The 18,794-nt window shown below is 39.8% G+C and overlaps 1 protein-coding gene across 1 annotated transcript in view; it reads right to left on the bottom strand.

Annotated features, from left to right (window-relative positions):
• Nucleotides 1–18,794, bottom strand: part of myo3b (myosin IIIB) — a 70,558-nt gene that overhangs the window by 32,682 nt on the left and 19,082 nt on the right. The window contains exons 10-24 of the mRNA XM_084908885.1: nucleotides 16,973–17,038; nucleotides 13,612–13,767; nucleotides 10,153–10,237; nucleotides 9,939–10,055; nucleotides 9,369–9,473; nucleotides 9,007–9,090; nucleotides 8,659–8,861; nucleotides 8,481–8,579; nucleotides 8,288–8,402; nucleotides 8,048–8,174; nucleotides 7,252–7,462; nucleotides 6,299–6,446; nucleotides 5,018–5,171; nucleotides 4,796–4,884; nucleotides 3,183–3,312 (exon numbers count right to left, since the gene is read on the bottom strand). Of these exons, the coding sequence (XP_084765011.1) occupies nucleotides 3,183–3,312; nucleotides 4,796–4,884; nucleotides 5,018–5,171; nucleotides 6,299–6,446; nucleotides 7,252–7,462; nucleotides 8,048–8,174; nucleotides 8,288–8,402; nucleotides 8,481–8,579; nucleotides 8,659–8,861; nucleotides 9,007–9,090; nucleotides 9,369–9,473; nucleotides 9,939–10,055; nucleotides 10,153–10,237; nucleotides 13,612–13,767; nucleotides 16,973–17,038 (1,889 nt within the window). The remainder of the gene's footprint in view (nucleotides 1–3,182; nucleotides 3,313–4,795; nucleotides 4,885–5,017; nucleotides 5,172–6,298; nucleotides 6,447–7,251; nucleotides 7,463–8,047; nucleotides 8,175–8,287; nucleotides 8,403–8,480; nucleotides 8,580–8,658; nucleotides 8,862–9,006; nucleotides 9,091–9,368; nucleotides 9,474–9,938; nucleotides 10,056–10,152; nucleotides 10,238–13,611; nucleotides 13,768–16,972; nucleotides 17,039–18,794) is intronic.

The following is an 18,794-nucleotide window of genomic DNA, read 5'->3' as shown; positions in this document are numbered from 1 at the left end:
GATGGCTTTGGGGGCTGTTGATTTAAATGCCATCCACTACTGTCAAAGCAGATCAATCATAAAAAAGCATGGTGTAATTGGCTTTTAGTGACACAACACAGTGTTGCATTTATCAAAGGATGTTGTACCATGTGACTTAGGAGAGCCGGCTTCTTGCTATTGATGTGCGAGGCCCGTCAAAAAAAAAAAAAAAAAATCCCTCTGCTGACTCAAAACATTCCCCAATACTGCGATTAGGAGAGAATTCAAACAAAAGTATTACTTGGTGAGTGTCTCTCCTGCTAGAGAGAATATGTGGAAGTGCAGTGAAAGACTGCAGTGTCTGCCGACTGGGATGAAAAAAGGCAGAGAACAAAGAGCCAAATATGTCATATCGCTGGGAGAAGCCTGTCACTTCCACACAGGAGGATCTCCTTACATGAAGGGAGACGGAGGGAGATGGCAGAGGATGGGAGAGCTGCAACTGTGGCTTTGTGTGAAGATGTAAAACCAATATGTAAATTGTTCGATATGAACTCCACAGCCCTAAAGATCTTGCAGAGCATATTAACGGCATGAGCTTCTTTAGCAACTGCAGCAATTGGCAAATGGCATAAATGCTCCAGCTGACAAATATTAGACTTCAGATTGTGATGTGACGTGGTAAAACTGACCATTAAAAACAGCTTTTTGCTTTTAAATCTGCAAAATAACTAGGGGAAACAGTTAGGTATGAGATAAATGTAATCAAAGGGACATATTAAATTATAGTATAAACTTGAAAATAAATGGGAAAAACTCAGACAGAGGATAAATATTTCACATTTGTTCTGAAGGATACTGCAGGATCTACGATATATCTACTTATTTATTCTGCAAATACAAAGAGGAAAATACAAAGATGCATACAAACTCAGGGAGGGTTTATTTGTTTAGAAGCTGGTAATAAGAAGTCACGAATGCTATGTATTAGGTGCTAATAGCGTCCCTTTCAAAGACGGCATGTAATAGTAAATCTTTATATACAGAAATTATCCCGTGATTCATTTTTTAAATGGTGGCTTGCCAATGAATAATTCAAAATGACACCAAATTACATCAGTGCAGGTCCCGTTCATACCTGTTATTTTTCAGCGTACAGTATAAGATGTTAAAACCGTATCGGTTGAATGAGAATATAGCATGTGTGTGCCTGCGCGGCCCACTATCTGTGAACTCCATCCTCTGACAAAGAACTGGCAGTCTCGATGAGCAGTGTGCATGTGCAGATGTGCTATGCTACAATCAGCAGGGCCAGGAAGCCCTGAGGCCACACACACGCGCGCACACACACACACGTCCACTGTACTGTGACCGTGGGTTGCCCAAGCCCTGGTAGACCCAAGTGAGCTCTGCCAATTCAAACACTGTGATCCCCCTGATCTGGGAAAGGCCCTGGCTCTGAGGAATTTGTCCATGCAAATACATCCCATTTCCTCTGACAAAACACCACCACATGTCCAAGCCTCAAGGACCCACATTCTGCAAGGCTCAAGTGCCCTCGCTATTCACCGCCTGGGAACTTTTTACTTTCTGAGGCCTTCACACTTCCCTGCTACCCTTCAATCATGAACTGCGTCGACAGTCGGGACATCACATTCTCAAATTGCGGTCGCTTGTTTTACAGTCGGCAGAAACCAAAAAGCTAAATTGTCTGATTTATAGGTATTGTGTCCTCACTGCAGTGTGACATGTGCATCACCACAAACATTAACCTCCAGTGCATTCATGCACAATATGTGTAGTCCAAAACCCCAGATCCAGCATTTCGCTTTCATCTCTGCATCCAGGCTGCTGCAGGTCTACGATGGTGTCCCCTAGTGGTGACACACTGAGGGGGCGGCCCAGACAGTGAAACCACCCTGGTGTAAAACAGATTTCCATCAGATCGCCCCAGATAATGGTAATTTCACAGATAACAGAGAATCCATAATGTGGAGTAAAATGCAAATTAAATCTCCCCACAAATTTTACCCCGAAGAATAGATTTCTAATTTTCTCATGCGTTACTGTATCTCACTTAAACAGTGCTCCATCTTTTTCGGCACGATAAGCCCGAGCAGTGTTTCATAGCTCTTTATCTAACGAGATGATCTGCGGGTCCACAAGCTGCAATATGAAAATCGGACCTCTGACTCTAAAATTAAAAAAGATCTGTGTAAGCACGGTGTTTCTAAAACAACCTTAAACATTTCAGGAGGAAAACGTTCAAAAGTCAGAACAGACACAAACACAGTTGAAAAGAAAAAAGGAAATAAAGAAGCTTTCAGGACTGCAGCAGTAAACACTGCAGCACATCTTAGTTTCTATTCAGTGCCTTTGTGCACTGAAATTAAGTGTTCACTGAATTGGGTTTTATAGAGTGTACTTTTCTGAAGCTCGTAATTGCAGAAAGGAAGTGGCTGAAGGCTCCCTCGTGCACAGCCAGCAATTGAAGTTTGCAGACACGCTGCACAGATTTCTACAGGAGTCTCAGCTTAGGTGCCTTTTGTGAATCGAAGCTCCGTCTAATGCCACTGGGAGAGAAAGCAGGCATTTACAGGTACCTAAAAAAGGAAGTGAATCACATAAAGTGGCTTAGCTGAAATAAAAGTAGGAAGTGGGAATCTGATAATATAAAACATCTATTAGCATTTCAGCTAAATCAAGTGACCAGGAGGGCCCCAGCCCCAGCTAATGACAAGCACATTACTCTACCTTCCTTTAACCAACAGAAAAGAGGTGGGAAGAGTTGCTTTTGTGTTCTCTAAATACTCTTTTTTCATCCCCTGGGTATTTAGAAACCTTATCATAAAAATATCCCACTGCACCCACAATCTGTAGATAGCATTCAGCAGAGGGAAACCAAGAGGGACAGCTTAGTGAAAATAAAAACAGAGCGCCATGCGGAGAGCTGAGCCTCTCAAGAGATAATGGAGACTGCAGATTTATCCGAGCACGGCACGCAGAGGCTTGAAATGAAGGGGGGGGGGGGGGGGGGGCAGCAGATGCCTGGGAGTCGCGTCTTAAAGAAACCCACTTACCTGAACATTTATGGGAAGAGTAGACAGCAGCACTATTCACTGAGTGATATAGTCCCGCAATTGTTAACAAAAGGAAAGTTTCCATTTCCTCTGTGGCTAGTGGTTAGTTGCTGAGATTTTCTAAATAGCATTATATCATACCTGTTTTAGTTAAGGGGCTGGAAAACAGCTGCTGCAAAAGTTTGTTCTCTGACGTCCTCAACACCACAACAATGTCTGCAGGGAGAGTGTCTCTGTTTTTCTCCAAAAAGCCATTCACATTGTACATTACCTGTTGAGTAGGACACGAGAAATACACGTATGTGTAACAGTCAATTCACATTTTCTGAATCTGAATTGTCATCACTCTGTGATAAGGCTGAAATTAATGCTGGGGTATGGTTTAATTAATATGTATGTATGTATATATATATATATATATATATATATATATATATACACACACACACACACACACACACACACACACACCTTATGTGAGGGTCAAAAGATCCCAGAGAAAACTGATGTCCCTTTTAACCACAGAAAAACCACAGGTGTGAGCAATAAAAATACTGATGGCTTAAATCCATTTGAGGTTCAGTTGCCGGTGTTGTGCATGCTGCTTCTGCCAAACTGTCAAAGCTTACTGGAATACAGATGTTTTTAGAAACACCTGCGTTTTTCCTCAGTGACATGCGATAGGTTTGCTGTGCCGCTATCCAGTCCTGGATTTATGAAAAATTCCAATAACACAGCTCACACAGCTTGGTGATTCCCAAAGACCTATTAGCTGAAAGCTTGGCATATCTCGGCATGGTGTGCAGTATGTCGTTAAAAAATCTGAGGAAACTGAACAACTAAAGGACAAAGGAAGAAGTAGCAGCACTAAAAATGTCTAGCAGATGAACAGTATCTGAAAGTCATGGCCTTAAGAAATAGGAAGAAATCTACTGTTTGCTGAACCCTCGTCAAAAATGGTTTCCCAGCGAAGGATGGCTGTCAAGAAGCCATTCTTAAAGAAGGGAAACAGGAAAAAAGGGCTGAGGCCTATCCTAGCTGTCATGAGTTGACAGGCAGGGTTTCTAATCCGTCACAGGGATAACACAGAGAAACAGACAACCATTCACATTCACCCCTTTGGCCAAATTAGAATCACCAGTTACCTACACAGGCAGATCTTTGTAGTATGGAAGCTCGGGTACCCAGAGAGAATCTATGCAGGTGCAGGGAAAGAGGGTAGACTCATTGTAGGGAGCCCCAGCTGGGTGGTAGATTTGAACCCAGGACCTTGTTGCTATGAGGCTCCAGTCCTAACCACTGCTGCACTGAGCCACTCTTCATATGTTCGCATGTCTCATATTATAATCCACTCAAAAAAGTGTCTCTTTTCACGTTTTCTTCATATAAGATATTTATAAGAAATAAGTATGAAAAAAGTTAACATTATGAGAAAATGTGAAGGATCAACTAAGATAGACTTTTTAGTAAAATTTCACAGACCTATAGGATTTTGTTTCCTATTTTTCTCTATATGGGATGTAATAATTTTTTTTTAAGTCACAACAAACCTAATCAGACCCCAAAACAGATGTAGAGAAAAATCCTTCCATAAAGTATGCAGATGTTTTTCAAATACTCAAAGTAAAGGCATAATCAGAATAGAAGGTTTTATCAAGCATTTCAAAGGCCTGAACACTGGTTTACATGCTCACACCCATCATCATCAAGGCAGTAGATTGTTAGTTAAACACATCCAATGAAGTATCTGATACCTGTCCGGCATAGTGCTGAATTCCAAAACAAAGCTCCACTCGTTTTGGTATCAAAAAGTATTTGCAGCGCAAATTGTCCTCAAACTTATCTGTAAAGAAGACATGTAGAAGAAAAGTACGGCACGTGAAGGCTCCTTATGCACTGATCTGTGAACTCTTATGTAACCGAGTTATTTTATGTGCTACATCTCAGCATGTTTGCGACTGTAGTTCCAATCTTACCCACTAGGGTCTGGTCGGTGGCCTGAGGGAAGCGGCTCTCTTCGTCCAGCAGGGACAGCAGACCCATGGGCTTCTGCAGAAACATGTCCAGAATGGGCCTATTGTCCTCATACTCCACCAGGCTGGCATCAACTTCCTCGCTCTGGTATTCCATCTAATTAGAACCAGTGAATGCAGAATAATAATCTAGTTATGGTTTCCCTAAATGACCCAATTAAACAATCTAGGCTAAATATGCAATGTGCATGTGTGGTTTAAAAAAAAAAAGAGTTTCTAATCAAGCAAACCACACACTTGCAGCCAGCTGTGTGTGTCTACGGCTGAAGTTTACAGCGTAATAGAGTCTTTTACTGAATGCATAAAACAGAACAGCTCCAAACCAACAAATAGAGCCACTTACTTATTCATAATTTATTTCAATGTGCAAATAACCCAGAGTCAAATCACATTATTGCATCTATTTAATTTCAGATCAAAAAGTTGTTTTAAATATATATTTTACTAATAAAGTGGAACCAATGGATCTAAACCATCCTCATGTTTAAATCATTAAGTCAGAATAATCAGTTTCTGTGTACAGCAAGACTGAAGACATCCACACACAAAATAAAGATCCCTTTTCCACCGAGCATTAGCCCTACATCAGGGGAGGATGTTTTCCACAAGCTAAAGGCCTTTTTTTCAGAGATCACTGCTATAATTAATCTGAACGGGGAAAATGTAGCTTCCAATAACACTTCTGGTCCTGGAGAGAGCTAAAAATGCGAATGTAAATGAAAGTGCAGAGGCTATTATTAGTCCATATGCCGTGCGGAGTTTGGCCTCAATAAATAATAGTTTGTATTTTTCTAAAGAAATGCACACTGAGCTAACTAATGAGAAAATGTGCCACATCACTAAACCGAGCCACTTTTCTTGAGTTCTCTTTAAAAAGGACTGTTGCAAAGTTACTTCAAACAAAAGGGTTTCTTATTGATGTCAATTCATCTCCATCGAGGAAAAAAGGCTTTTCGCACTTCAGGGTAAACAGCTTCATTAAATCAATTAAGAGAGTAATTTGGGGTGACTTGTAGGAAAAATTAATGTTGAGAGCTTTTCTGCATTGGTAGCTGTGTAAACACCAAATTTATTTAAGTGACTAATTTCCATAATAGTGTTTTAAATGGAATATTCTCTGCATATTTTATGTTATTCTTTCACCCCAAACACATTACAGTGGTATCTTCTACTTTGTGCATTACAGCGGATCATTTAAAACCTATTTATGCATGAAGAACTCACCTGTTCGAGAGCAAATATGTGCTGGTTGAAATAAAACTGAATCTGCTCGTTTGCGATGTTGATGCACAATTGCTCAAACGAGTTCTTCTTGAAGTTTTCAAATCCAAAGATGTCCAGGATTCCCACATTCATGCCGCTCTCTACGGCACTTCAAAGGAAAAAAAGGGGGACAAACAAATTTATTCTTCTATGCGATGGAACAAGCAAATCCCCAGCAGCCATATTAATTGATAAAACTTTAATGATAATCCAAGTTCCACCCAAATACGGAGTCTGGTCTGGATGGCCTAGTCTGACGAGAAATCATAAACACCGTCTTTGAAAAAGTCAGATCTTCTTAAATGGCTTTTATTTCAGTCTCTATTGATTTAACCTCCAGTTTTTTTCAATGTCTGCACTAACAATACTCACTTCTGCAACACAGCATAGAGATTTATGATCCTGTATTTTATATTCAGTGCTTGGAGCTGCTACTTTCATGATCAGTCATTACCCACAGTATGTAGAGGTCACCTTTAACCAGTGCTACCAGGTTATTAATGGCAATAAGGAAACGGCTAAGATGACTGGAATGCAGACGGGAACTCTGGCTTCATCTCTGAGAGACGACTCCTTGACAGTCAATGCTCATATTTATGAAGGAATTCTTTTGGATCAATGAAAAGCCTCTTTGCAGTCTCTCTGAAGTCTTTTTAATCATCTGAACATTATTTTCTCTGCACGCAACTCTGTATCAAAAATTTATTAAAACTTTTTTCTTTTTTTTGCTCTCCTTTTGCTTGTCTTGTGCTTTCCCATTGATATTCTCCTCTTCATGTTTGCATCTACCTCTGCAGACTTCCAGAAAGGTCATCAGAGCTTTGCAGAAACTGAGTGATCCACCCCAAGAAATTACAGAAAAGACAAAAACAGTGGGCATGCAAACAAATTGTTCATCACTAGCACACACTGACCAGACATTCATGTCAGGCTGCAGGAGTGAGTTGATGCGATTCACTATCCAGCTGAACAGGCGTCCGTACAACGCCTTGGACATGGCGTCTCGGACATCGGCGGCTTTGTCCACGGTGTTGGAGCGGATGATGGTTTCGCCCCTCGTGACCACACACTGAGAGGTAAGTGCTTCCTGGAGCTCCTCGGGTCCAATGCTGAGGAGAGACGCAGCTGAGAAAAAGGCGAGACAGTCAATCAGTTTCACAGTGAAGAGATTACTGCATCTTATCACAATACCATAATAACAAACTATAACATGGTTATACTGCAGATATTTAAAGTGGAAAGATTCCCTTTTTTCAAATTCTACAACATCACCTCAAATCAACAGCTCAATGACCCCAAACACACATCTAAAACTGTTTTGGGGATGGATAAAAATTTGTGGACTTTATTTAAAAGCCAGCTGAGCTCTACCAATTCTCCCAACAAGAGTGGTCAAAGCTTGCTGATCATGGTGCAGCTTGCTAAGGGGCATTTAACCAAATATTAGTGAGAGGTAATGTATATGTCTGAGCCTATATGCATACTTTTGACCATGTGTGGTTTAGAGAATATCCAAGATACATTCAAACTCACACTACACCCTACAAATTCTTGTTTTTAAAGCAACTAAAGATGTACAATCCTGGGGGGTTTTTGCAGCCAGTGATTAACTTCCTAAAACACTTCAGGTCGTACAAGTTTATGGGAGTCACCGATGACCATTTTTTATTTACAGTCTATGCTTACAACACACATTGCCTAACATCTCACCGTTCTCTAAGGCCTCTGAGTTAGGCACTTCACTAATATCGGTCTGATGCTGGGATGTGATGGAGGCAAATTCAATATTCCCAGTATTCAAAATTGCTGAGAGAATTTTGTAAGCAGAGTCGACCTCCTAAAAACAAGATATCAAAAGAAAATTGTTACATATTACGTATTTTATATATTACAGCTCTCAATAGATCTGTGCCCAAACATTGCATATCTGATTGCTTGAGTGTTTAGTACCTCTTCTGTAAAGCCGATATTTCGGAAGCACTCCTGAATGGCATCAAACTGCTCTTTATATTGTTTCCTTGACACAATGTCTTGCATCACTTTGCAGTGCTGACTGTCAATGTACCTGCAGATTCATGTTATGACAGTCAAATTAGTTTCCACATTGTGAGGAGCGAATGATGGGATTATTTGCATCACAAACCTGGGAGGTGTCCCATCTGGCAGCCTGTAAGTCTTCAGCTCGTCTTGGTGGTAAAGGCCGGCATATATGTAATAGAATATGTGGAAATTTTCCTCCCCTCTGAAGGAAAAACAAGCAGAAGTTAGATGAATTACTCAAATCCAACCGCAGGAAGGAAAAAAGCAAGGGCAGTGCTTACGGAGCCTGTTTGATGACCCTCGACTTCTCCAGCAGGTATTCAGATATCTTGGCCCCAATAACTGCTCCTGTCGGCGTGAACTTCATCTCCAGGTACTTGCCGAAGCGACTGGAGTTGTCATTGATTGCGGTGCAAGCGTTTCCAAAGGCCTCGACGAGAGGGTTAACCTGCAAAATCTTCTCACGGAGTGTCCGATTGTTTGCCTGACAGCAACAAAAGAATTATTTCATGAACTCTGGTAGATTTTTAAGATAGTTTATGAAGTAGTTATATGAAGTAGTTAAGTCTGGTATTAACAAGTTAGAAATGATGAGGAAAAAAAGTGACCAAAGAGCTACTATGCAGTACCTTTCCCAGGAAAGTAAGATGCTGAACAATTAAATGAGCACTTTCTGTTTTCCCAGCACCGCTTTCTCCACTAATGATGATACACTAAACAAACGAGATAACAGTTCATCAAGCGGGAACACTGACATCATATGCCATAATTTTTTCATATGTTATTTACCAACATTTCCTTGCTCTTTTGCTTTTGTCCAAAAGTTTCCAAATCGACATGAAAATAACTGATTGTAATTAAAAGAAATTGCTCGAAAGCGTTTGTAAAACCTACAGTGCTTTTTACAAAATAATTTTCATTATTATTCTATCAGTTTTAGGATTGCACGGTACAATGCTTCAACCTATTCAGTCACTTTTCTGGAAGATACCTGGTCTTTGCAGAATGTCACCATGCCTTGGTAAGCTGCATCTGCAGTAGCAAAGATGTGTGGAGGGTTGTCAGCTCGCTTTACGCCATGGTACAGCTTAGAGAACTAAAGGGACACGAAAGTTTTCATGAAGACTTTTATTTTTATTACGGCTTTGAAGAAATTAACAACCAACAGCTTGGAGAGGACAAAACTCTGCAGCGTCACATAATATCAATATCGGATATCCAGTGAAGAGAAAATTTGAGGAAAAATGCATGCAAAGTTGCTGACTGTACATTAGAGATGTTTAGAGTAATTTAAAAGATAGTTGATTTAAACTGACTGAGCAGAAAATGAATTTTTAAAAATCTGATTTGGGGGCCAGATTGTTGCACTAACTAATATGACAATTGCCATAATAGTGACTGTTACTGTGAATAAAAACAAAATAATAATAATAACAATAACTAGCCCTACAAATACAGTATCCACTAAAGCAGAACCTGCATCATGACTGGCATCCATTCATCATTTCCACTGTGTTTGTAAAAAAACACAAAAACGATTTGTGACTGATGTGTTACCGACCTGAGGAGAGTAGATGCTGAGATTCTGGAAAGGATTGAGAGCGATGAGGATGTCACCGACGTAAGTGTACACCTGCAGCTCATCATACCTCTTGTGGAGATGGCTGATGATTGTCTCCTGCAGAAAAGAAAACACACACACACGCAGCCTAAAATCAACAACTTTTCAGCTTGGGCTGATCAATGCATGACGAGATAAACACATAAAATCCTACCTCGTCTAAGAACTCCAGGTTCACCAGATCATCATCAGGACAGCTCTCTATTATGAGGGTTTTACGAGTATTGATCCGGACGTGCCTGTATGAAGTCAAGGACACGAGATGCCTTTTGAGCCTGTAAAGTGACCACTAAATGAGAAACAGTAGTGTGACTGGCTGAATGTAATACCCAGTCACTTCCACGTTTTTCACGAGGCCCTTTAAGCTTTCCCAGGGGACAAAACTCCTATTATCACAGGATGTGGTTGCACTTTATTCATGTTTTGACCTATCACTCTCCAAAGAGCCCCTGTGGACAGAGGTCAACAAACCTCCAGCTGGCTCCACGAAAACCTCAGGGGAAACCACAGAGTGTGAGAAAGAGAGTAAAACAGAGCGGTGCTTGTGACTGCCTACTGCTTTGTGTGCTGTATGTGTATATGCACAACATAGAGTGGACATTTTGACATTTCTATAACATGTAATGCATCACAAATCTTAGCATGACTACCAATAATAGTTGCTTAGGACAACATGAATGTAGTCAATTCCACAGAGAAGAGACTGACATCAGCCAAACCTAACAGCCATAAAATTTTGACCATTTTTATCAGCGTAATATGGTTTAGTGGAATCAATAATCCCATATACTACCATGAATCCAGACTCCAATAGTTAAGTCTGCATACAAAGCCTTTTACAAGTGAGTAACTACCATTACTAGCTAGTCAATCTAGCCCTTTGCTGAGCTTAACCCACTTTGTTCCAATAAAGACTTCAGTGTGAAAATCTTGCTGGGAGCCGTTTGTAGCAATATCCAGTCAAAGGCCATCTACAGTCTAAACAGAAAGTCAATAAAGTGTCACAAATCTGAGGATAACTGCCAAAAATAGTTGCTTAAGACAGCATAAAAAAATCAAACTTACAATCTTTCTTAAATGTAGGGGGTTATTTAGGTTTTTTTTCTACTTTTTTGTTACTATTTATGAGTACTGATAATACATTTCAGCAATCAAATATTTATATTGTGCTAATAATATAAATATTCACTGTCCAGCCTCCTATGATAACCTTTTTATAATACACCAAATCACTGAAGGTTCTATTATGACATCATGTTGCACAGCAACCACACACCATTGGGCTAAAATGACCCATGTCCTTATGTACATATATGACACTTAAGCTCTGTAATGTTTTAATTTCACAAAAGTAACATCTACTTTAGTAAATACCAATACACTCATTTTGTTATGCATCTCCAAATTGTATTTGCATTTCCATATAATAAATTACACTAATTGTCACATTACCTTGTGAAATCAAGGTTACTGTATTTGTAGACCATATCAAGATTTTAATATTAGAAAAATATTTGTATATTTGCACTTTAAGGCAAAGGCATTTAAAGCTACTAGAATGAGTCTAGCTGGAAAAAAAATACAGCATGTTATTTACACGTATAGGTAATTGTGAAATCCTCTGTGACCATGTGATTTTATATTTAATTGAACAAAATCTTTCATACCAATTTTTCATTATATATACTTGAATGGGGTGGAAAGTGTGTGGCTGAAAGGGGAAGCAGTGCATTTATATCTAAACAACATCTAACACCCCTAGTTTTTATTTACTCTGTTTTTTTTTATTTTTGCTTTTGTAAGTGTGATTAAGTACATCAGTTTATTAGCAGCACGACAGACTAAACAATACTGCAGCATGCACTTCTATAAATAACCAGTAGCTTTGTGGTTGGTACTGCAACACAGGGAGCAATATTGCATTTTGGATAACGTTAACATTTCTTTCACCACTTTTGTTTCCAGAGTTATTAACGTTCCAAACAAGAAGAAAAAAGTAAATACAATTAAAAATGAATTTGACAGATTTTTTCTTTCTTTTTTTTTTAGAAACCACAATAATAATATTGCCGAATGTACTCAGCGAAATCATATAGTAATACTGAGATAGCCATAACATATCTTAACCTACCAGTCCAGTATTAGTATCATGACATTTTGACTTGTCTATGCTATTTTTTGTAACGTGCAGCTGAAAGCCGTCCCAGTTTTCAAACAATATTAATAAGCATTTAATCAAGTGTCAGGTCAGATAAGTGGGCCATATTTAATTTCACTTCTTTGACTCGTAAGCCTGAAGAGCTTATGATAAAACAGGGTTAAGCAACAGTAACAAGTAATCTCTAAACGTGGACTAGTTAGGTTGCATTGTGCAACCTATTTTAATGCTTGGTGGTTTGGGGCTTCAACAAAAGCACAAACAATTGTTTTTTTCTTTTCTTTTGTCACATTTGTAACATGCATCCATATTCCATTATAATAAATATACAATCATAAGACTAGCTCCAAATATAAATTCAAGCTTCAGGTTAGGAGCTTTTTCCTCATCTACTTTTTGAATTAATTCTCTATTCTGAATATAGTGTAAATGCAACAGCACAGAAATATGCTCAGTATGTGGTCCCTATAAAGTCAATCCCCGTCATCATGTCCCTTAGAGAAAGACTTGAGACCTCTAGCGTCTCACTCGCTCCTGCTTTGAAGTAAATCACACTATTCCACCTACGGCAGCTACTTTTAAGTTCTCTATGTCTTTATTCTTATCTGGAGTCATTGTTTGCTGATCTGTGGCATGAGAGACTAAACCAGGCGAGCCGAGTTCTCGCCCTACAAGCTCCTAATCCCATTATCCACTTTCACTGTGGACAGGAATTCGGGATCAGGCTCAGGCACAGACTCTGCACACTCCCGGGAGTAAACAGAGCTGGCACAACATCAAGACTCTCAGTCAAGGGCAGGTTCAGCAAACTCCTTTATAATGAAGATTAAGCAATGCCAAAGTCAGTATTTCTCCAGTAAACAGGAGACTTTCTGCTCTGTCGCTTGCTGCCATGTGAGTGTCAGGGTGAAGATTTAACTTTCAACATGTGCCTTTTCATATGGCTGCGTTCATTTTTTACACACATAAGGAGGTTGTAAGGTAGTTGCTATTTTAATTAATGAAGGAAATAACTAATTAGCTCATTAAAAGTGAACAGGCTGTAATGCTGCCATGTCACCTATTTCTGGGTGCAAATCTATATTTAATTATTCCATCATTGGGTTAATTGGTTGGAGAAGTGATGTGTACTAAGTACATCCACTGGACTAATTGGGACTTATTAATCTAAGGTTACTCAGCACAATAACTCCTTCTGAATTAGTCACATTGCCCTTACTTCTCTTTAATCACATACTGTAATTTCCATTACTCTGTTTCATCTTCATTTCTGTGCTGGAGTGTAAGAAGATGAGACCCTGCCCCCTACTGGACAGAAAAAATATCAGCACCCAATCAATGCCTATCAGTGAAACAGAGATCTTCAACATCCAAATGAACAAATACAGTTTGCATCTTTACTATTTCATAACAGGGAAATAAAAAAATAAAAAACATAAGATTTGGGATACTTACTTGGATTTGGTTTTGCAGCCTATTTGTTGCTGCTCTTGGATGAGAGCTGCTAACTGCTGACGGAGAGCTATGTCCTTGCCATGGGCCTGCTTGATAAAGGGGTGCTCCAGAAGGTGGGTCACAGATGGACGTGCCTCAAAATCCTTTATCAGACACCTTAAAGCAACAAAATATCACACAGTTACCTCTAAAACCCTCAGACAGACAAACTGTCCTTCATCAGCCTATAAATCAGAGTGAATTAAACATTTAACTGCAGTCACCTGAACATTGCGGGGAGCTGATTTGTCTGGATCAACTGTGAGTGATACTCATACCAGTGCGGTGCCACTTGCAAGTGTTTTTAAGCGTGGGTCACTAATCGATCCTTCTCCGAGGACCACATAGTCACTATCACCATGGCCCCGAGTCCAAACAAGCCTTGCTGTGGCACAGCGGCAGGTCCTATCTGTGATGTGCAGTGTTTGCCAGCAAGTGATGTCACTTTGTGATACAGGCCTGCCTGCAGCAACCCTTCAGCCACTGATGTCAGTTTGCTGATACAAACGCTCTTCTAATATTGACTCTTCAGCGCCACACACACACACTGAAACACCCGCAGAACACATTTGGCTTCACCCTCTGACAGTTTTGATATATTGCTAGACTGGAAATCACTACCCGAGTGCCACGATACATCTACCAGACATCCACATTCGTGCTGTTCGTTTACAGCCAAAGACTTAAAAGATTCTGAACACCAACAATTGCACTCAGAGGAAAGATAGGAGTAAAAACACTGATCTAGCTTCTAACACCTAATCTACACTGAAATTCTGTTTCTTTTATCAGTTTAGGCTCAGAAAGTTAATTCCATGAATTTATTAGCGTCAGAACATTAAGTGGAGGTTGCTGCTATTAGCAAGGCTGTGCTGCTGGGAGACTGAAAGGCAGGCCACTTTGTCATAGGAGTCAGTTCTTTGGCTGCACAAGTGCAGACACCGGTGATGGATTTATTATCCCCCCCACCCTCCGCCTCAGTTTCCTCCTTGCATACACACACACACACACACACACACACACACACACACACACACACACACACACACACACACACAACAAGCCTGACAGGACTGTCAGAGGGTTCACAAACTGCCTGCAAAGCTTGATAACATTGTCCAGCCTCCTCACATTGAACTCTGGTGGGCTTTGTTTGAGGAGATTAACTTTGATATGATATCACACAATCCATTAACCCAGATTACAGAGCTGCAATCCAAAGAGTAGCCAATAAAAACCATGACAATGACATTGTAAAAAAGTAATATCTGTACTGTGTGCTGATTTAAGGAGAAATATGCCTCCTGACCAATCAAAAACTGAAGTGACATAAAAAAAATCCAACAGGCCTTCGAGGCAGATGACGTCTGCTTGTTTTTACTCTTTTTTTCCCACCAATGCAATCAGAAACCATCCCTACACAAATAACCCTCCAAACAAATTGAATTTATTTTCTCATTACGGTTAAGGCCTGCACGCCTCTCTGCAGTAGATATTAGGGTTGTATTTTCTAGGCCTCCACTACAAGCCACCTCTGACATTATTAGCTTTGCACAGTGTAGGAAATGACAAGTTATCTGGCCCTCAGATAGCACTGATAACTCAGGTGAATTAGTTTGTTCCTCTGTGGCAGATTTATACAAAAGAAAGTCAATGAATAGAAAGAGAGGTTGATAGAATCGGGCAATAAAATATCAATTTCAGTCCCCTCTATATTTACATGCACATTCCCCCCTGGTGTTCAGATTAAAACAGATCTGTCTCCATATATGTTTTACAGTTTCACACACTCATCGCACTACTAAAATAGTAATGCAAAAAAAAAGAAAAAAAAGATTTGTTTTAGTATTTGTCTCATGTGTGGAGGCACTGACCTGGTATTTTTTATTTGTTTATTTGGATTCCCATTAGGGTAAGGGCAGCTGATCATTTAGGGGTCTCCATTAAAAACACACATCAACACGTTTCAGAACAACATTAATAAAGCACTAAAAACAATAAAAGCAAACAAAAAACAAAACAGAAACAGATTTACGAGAGTCACGTCTAAATTAAATTTCAGAGGTCATGTTTTAGTGACCTCTTCAATTAATTCTGTTTTTTTGTTATCTGTCTGTAGAAAACAGCTCTCATCATAAAATTATCTGAAGGTCCAGCTGACCAGTACTCACTGGGTGTATCACATAATTATGACAAAAACAAGCCCAGCTTTTCTTTCAGTATACTCTGTGCATGAACAGACGACTGGTGACATAAAAAACTGCCATATGTGAAAACTAATAACTAATGAATTAATAATTATTCAATTATTTATCCACAGTTTTTATTGCTTTGTACATTTGACCTTTTCTTATTTGAAGTTTCCTCTTTTATTTGAGGCAATGTAATGAAAGTATTATATTTAAAATTATTATTATTATTATTTTTCCAGGGACATTTAATGTTTAACATTCTTCATGAACATATTTTGAAAGGTAGTATTACTTTATGTAGTAAATGTAAATCTATACAATTTTACAGACTTTTGGTGTATGTCAAGTTCTTCTTGTAAATCTATGGCTTTAATCTCAGACCTTTATTGAGGTAGGACAGTGGAGAGAAGACTGAAAAGCTGAGAGAGACAACAGGAGGGAAGACACACAGTATAAGGCCAAGCAGTGGATTCAAACCATGTCCTCTGCAGCAGCCTCACAGCAAACAGTCTGCCTACTGAACCCACTGAGCTTTACCAGCACCCAAGCTGAGAAATTCTCAGAATGATTATCCTCTGAGCTCAGTATTTGTTATAGTATCAATGGCACTAATATGACGTAATGTAGATCACCCACAGTTCTGAGATACAGTATTTTTAGGTTGCCTTGGTACTCACAGCCTCTTTAAGGTCACCTCAAAGATCTTCAGTGGAATTTAAAAGGTTAATTCATAAGCTACAGCTTGTATTTCAAAGCTGAAGCCCACTGTGGATCATAATCCTGCTGTAAGAGCAGATATTGTCTCAGTTTCACTTTTATGACATAGCAGATAACAGTAAAAATGTTCTGTTCTTGAAATGCTGCTCCTTTTTTCTCCTTAATACCTTTTGTGCTGTGGACAGAAGTCTGAGCTTCTGTCCACAGCACTTTTTTTCCCCCAAATCAATTCCTGTAATGCTTCTATTTGTTTCTTGTCACCATAAATCAGCAAAATCTGTAATTTCCCGCAGGAGGCCCAAATATTAAATGTTTCTGTCTTCACAGCCATTTCTGTGAAAACGACCACTTTTCTACAAAATCTTGACTGTAAGATGACAAAGGCTGACAGGCTGAAGTTAGAGGAGACTTACTGGCTGATGAAATGGCTGAAACTCCTGCTCCACTCTTCAGGATGTCGTAATGTGGGTGAGGGATTTCTGAAACACAAATCAAAACAACATTAAAAAAACAAAAGCTAAGGAAATATTAAAGGAAATTCGCATTAAATGATTATTGCTGTAAATGACCAAGATTGTCAGCATGTCTCCTGAATCATTTGACAAATGACGGCTGACAGTTAGAGTGCGACCATCAGACTCCTCTGAGAGTCTGATGGTCCGAGGACAAGCTGATCGGGGTCCAGGTCTGTGGCAGCCAGAGAAAAAGTGACAAATGATAACTGCTCCTCCACTGTCTGGCAGGAAGCATCTGCCATTGGGAGCCAAAATTATGGGAGCTAGTTATACCTCTGTCAGCAGCATTTACGGAGGCCATCCATAATGAGCCTAACACTTTTCAAGTGCGCACGATGACAGGAAGCAGGTCTGTATGAGGAGCCAAGGCTGGAAAGAGCCTGAGTACAGTCATCTTCACCAGGAGCCGTCAGCCTGACAGCCGGAGGCCGAGCTTTCTGTCACTGTCAGGCAAACAGTGACACACCTGGTCAATGCATTTACTGACTGTGTTAATTAGATCGCACATGCTGCTCTAGAAAGCTGCCAGACAAGCAGAGCAAAGAGGGGAAAACACAGTTTGAATTAAAAATGAAAACAGTTTAGTTTATGACAAACACGGCATATGTTTAATATCTTTTTTTAAAGATACAAGGGCGAGGGGGGTGTTAGGGCACAAAATCTGTCATTTTCTACAGCACTAAGTTAGTCGAGTCTTTGATAAGAATTCAGACAGGCAATCCTTTCCAAAGTGCACATCAAAGCCAGTAACTGACTGCCTCAATGCAACCTCTAATATGAGCCCGAAGACACGTTCTCGCCTTGATGTTGTACCATACTGCTTATACGTTACGTAGTCAATATAGCAGCGCACTGCTGATAACACTGTAAAGAGCACTCATTGTGCTTAGCGAACTCAGGCCGCATTTTTTCCTTCAGTTTTTGCGAGTACTGCCAGCTAATGTTGTAAACAAGAATGGCTTATTCAAATTTTGGACCAGGCAGAGCTCGTACTGTCAGGCTCGAGTCACTGTGGATTGAGGCAAAACCAGAGAGGTGTCAACAACCCCTGACAGCTGTAGCAAGACAAAAATAAAGTCAGTAAAATATCTGAATATGATACTAGATATGCGTAATTTTTAAGTCCTGTATTTACCATAGGACATAAAATATTACAATTTAGTACTTTAAGCCTCTCCATAGTCTATTCTCCAGCCTGGACACACAATGCAGACATTGCAAACAGCACGTGTGATTACAGTCAACATCGTCGTTATAAAACCTGACCGTTCTTCAGCATCTGAAACAAGCAGTGACACCCTTTAAATTTCACAAATCAACTAAAGCCACACTTAAGGTTTCAGTACCTTACACACTGCTGTTGTATTCTCCAGCTTGCAGTACATACTGCAGAGGGCATTAACCAGAGACACAGTGGCCTTTATATAAGCTTAACAGAGAAGGAGTACCAGGGCCCCAAATAAAGACTTATTCAGCGAATGGAGCACATACTTAAAATTTTGGCTCATCCATCACTGCCGCCACAGCACCAGTACTTCTTTGAGCATACATGCATGAACACTGAGAAACTACGGCTACTTTTATCATGTCCTTGGTAGCTACATCACCAGTGCTCCAGTCCAGGACAGCACACAGAGACGGTAAGATAACTGCATCAAAGGTGGAGATATGAGAAGCCTTTAATCGTGATTGGAAAGTCATCCAACCAGACAGTGATTTC

Source organism: Perissodus microlepis, chromosome 16 (genome assembly GCF_051167445.1).
Source record: "Perissodus microlepis isolate ML-2025 ecotype Zambia chromosome 16, ASM5116744v1, whole genome shotgun sequence".
Taxonomy (NCBI): domain Eukaryota; kingdom Metazoa; phylum Chordata; class Actinopteri; order Cichliformes; family Cichlidae; genus Perissodus; species Perissodus microlepis.
Note: the sequence above shows the minus strand (reverse complement) of the source record. Positions and strands in the feature narration are given on the sequence as shown.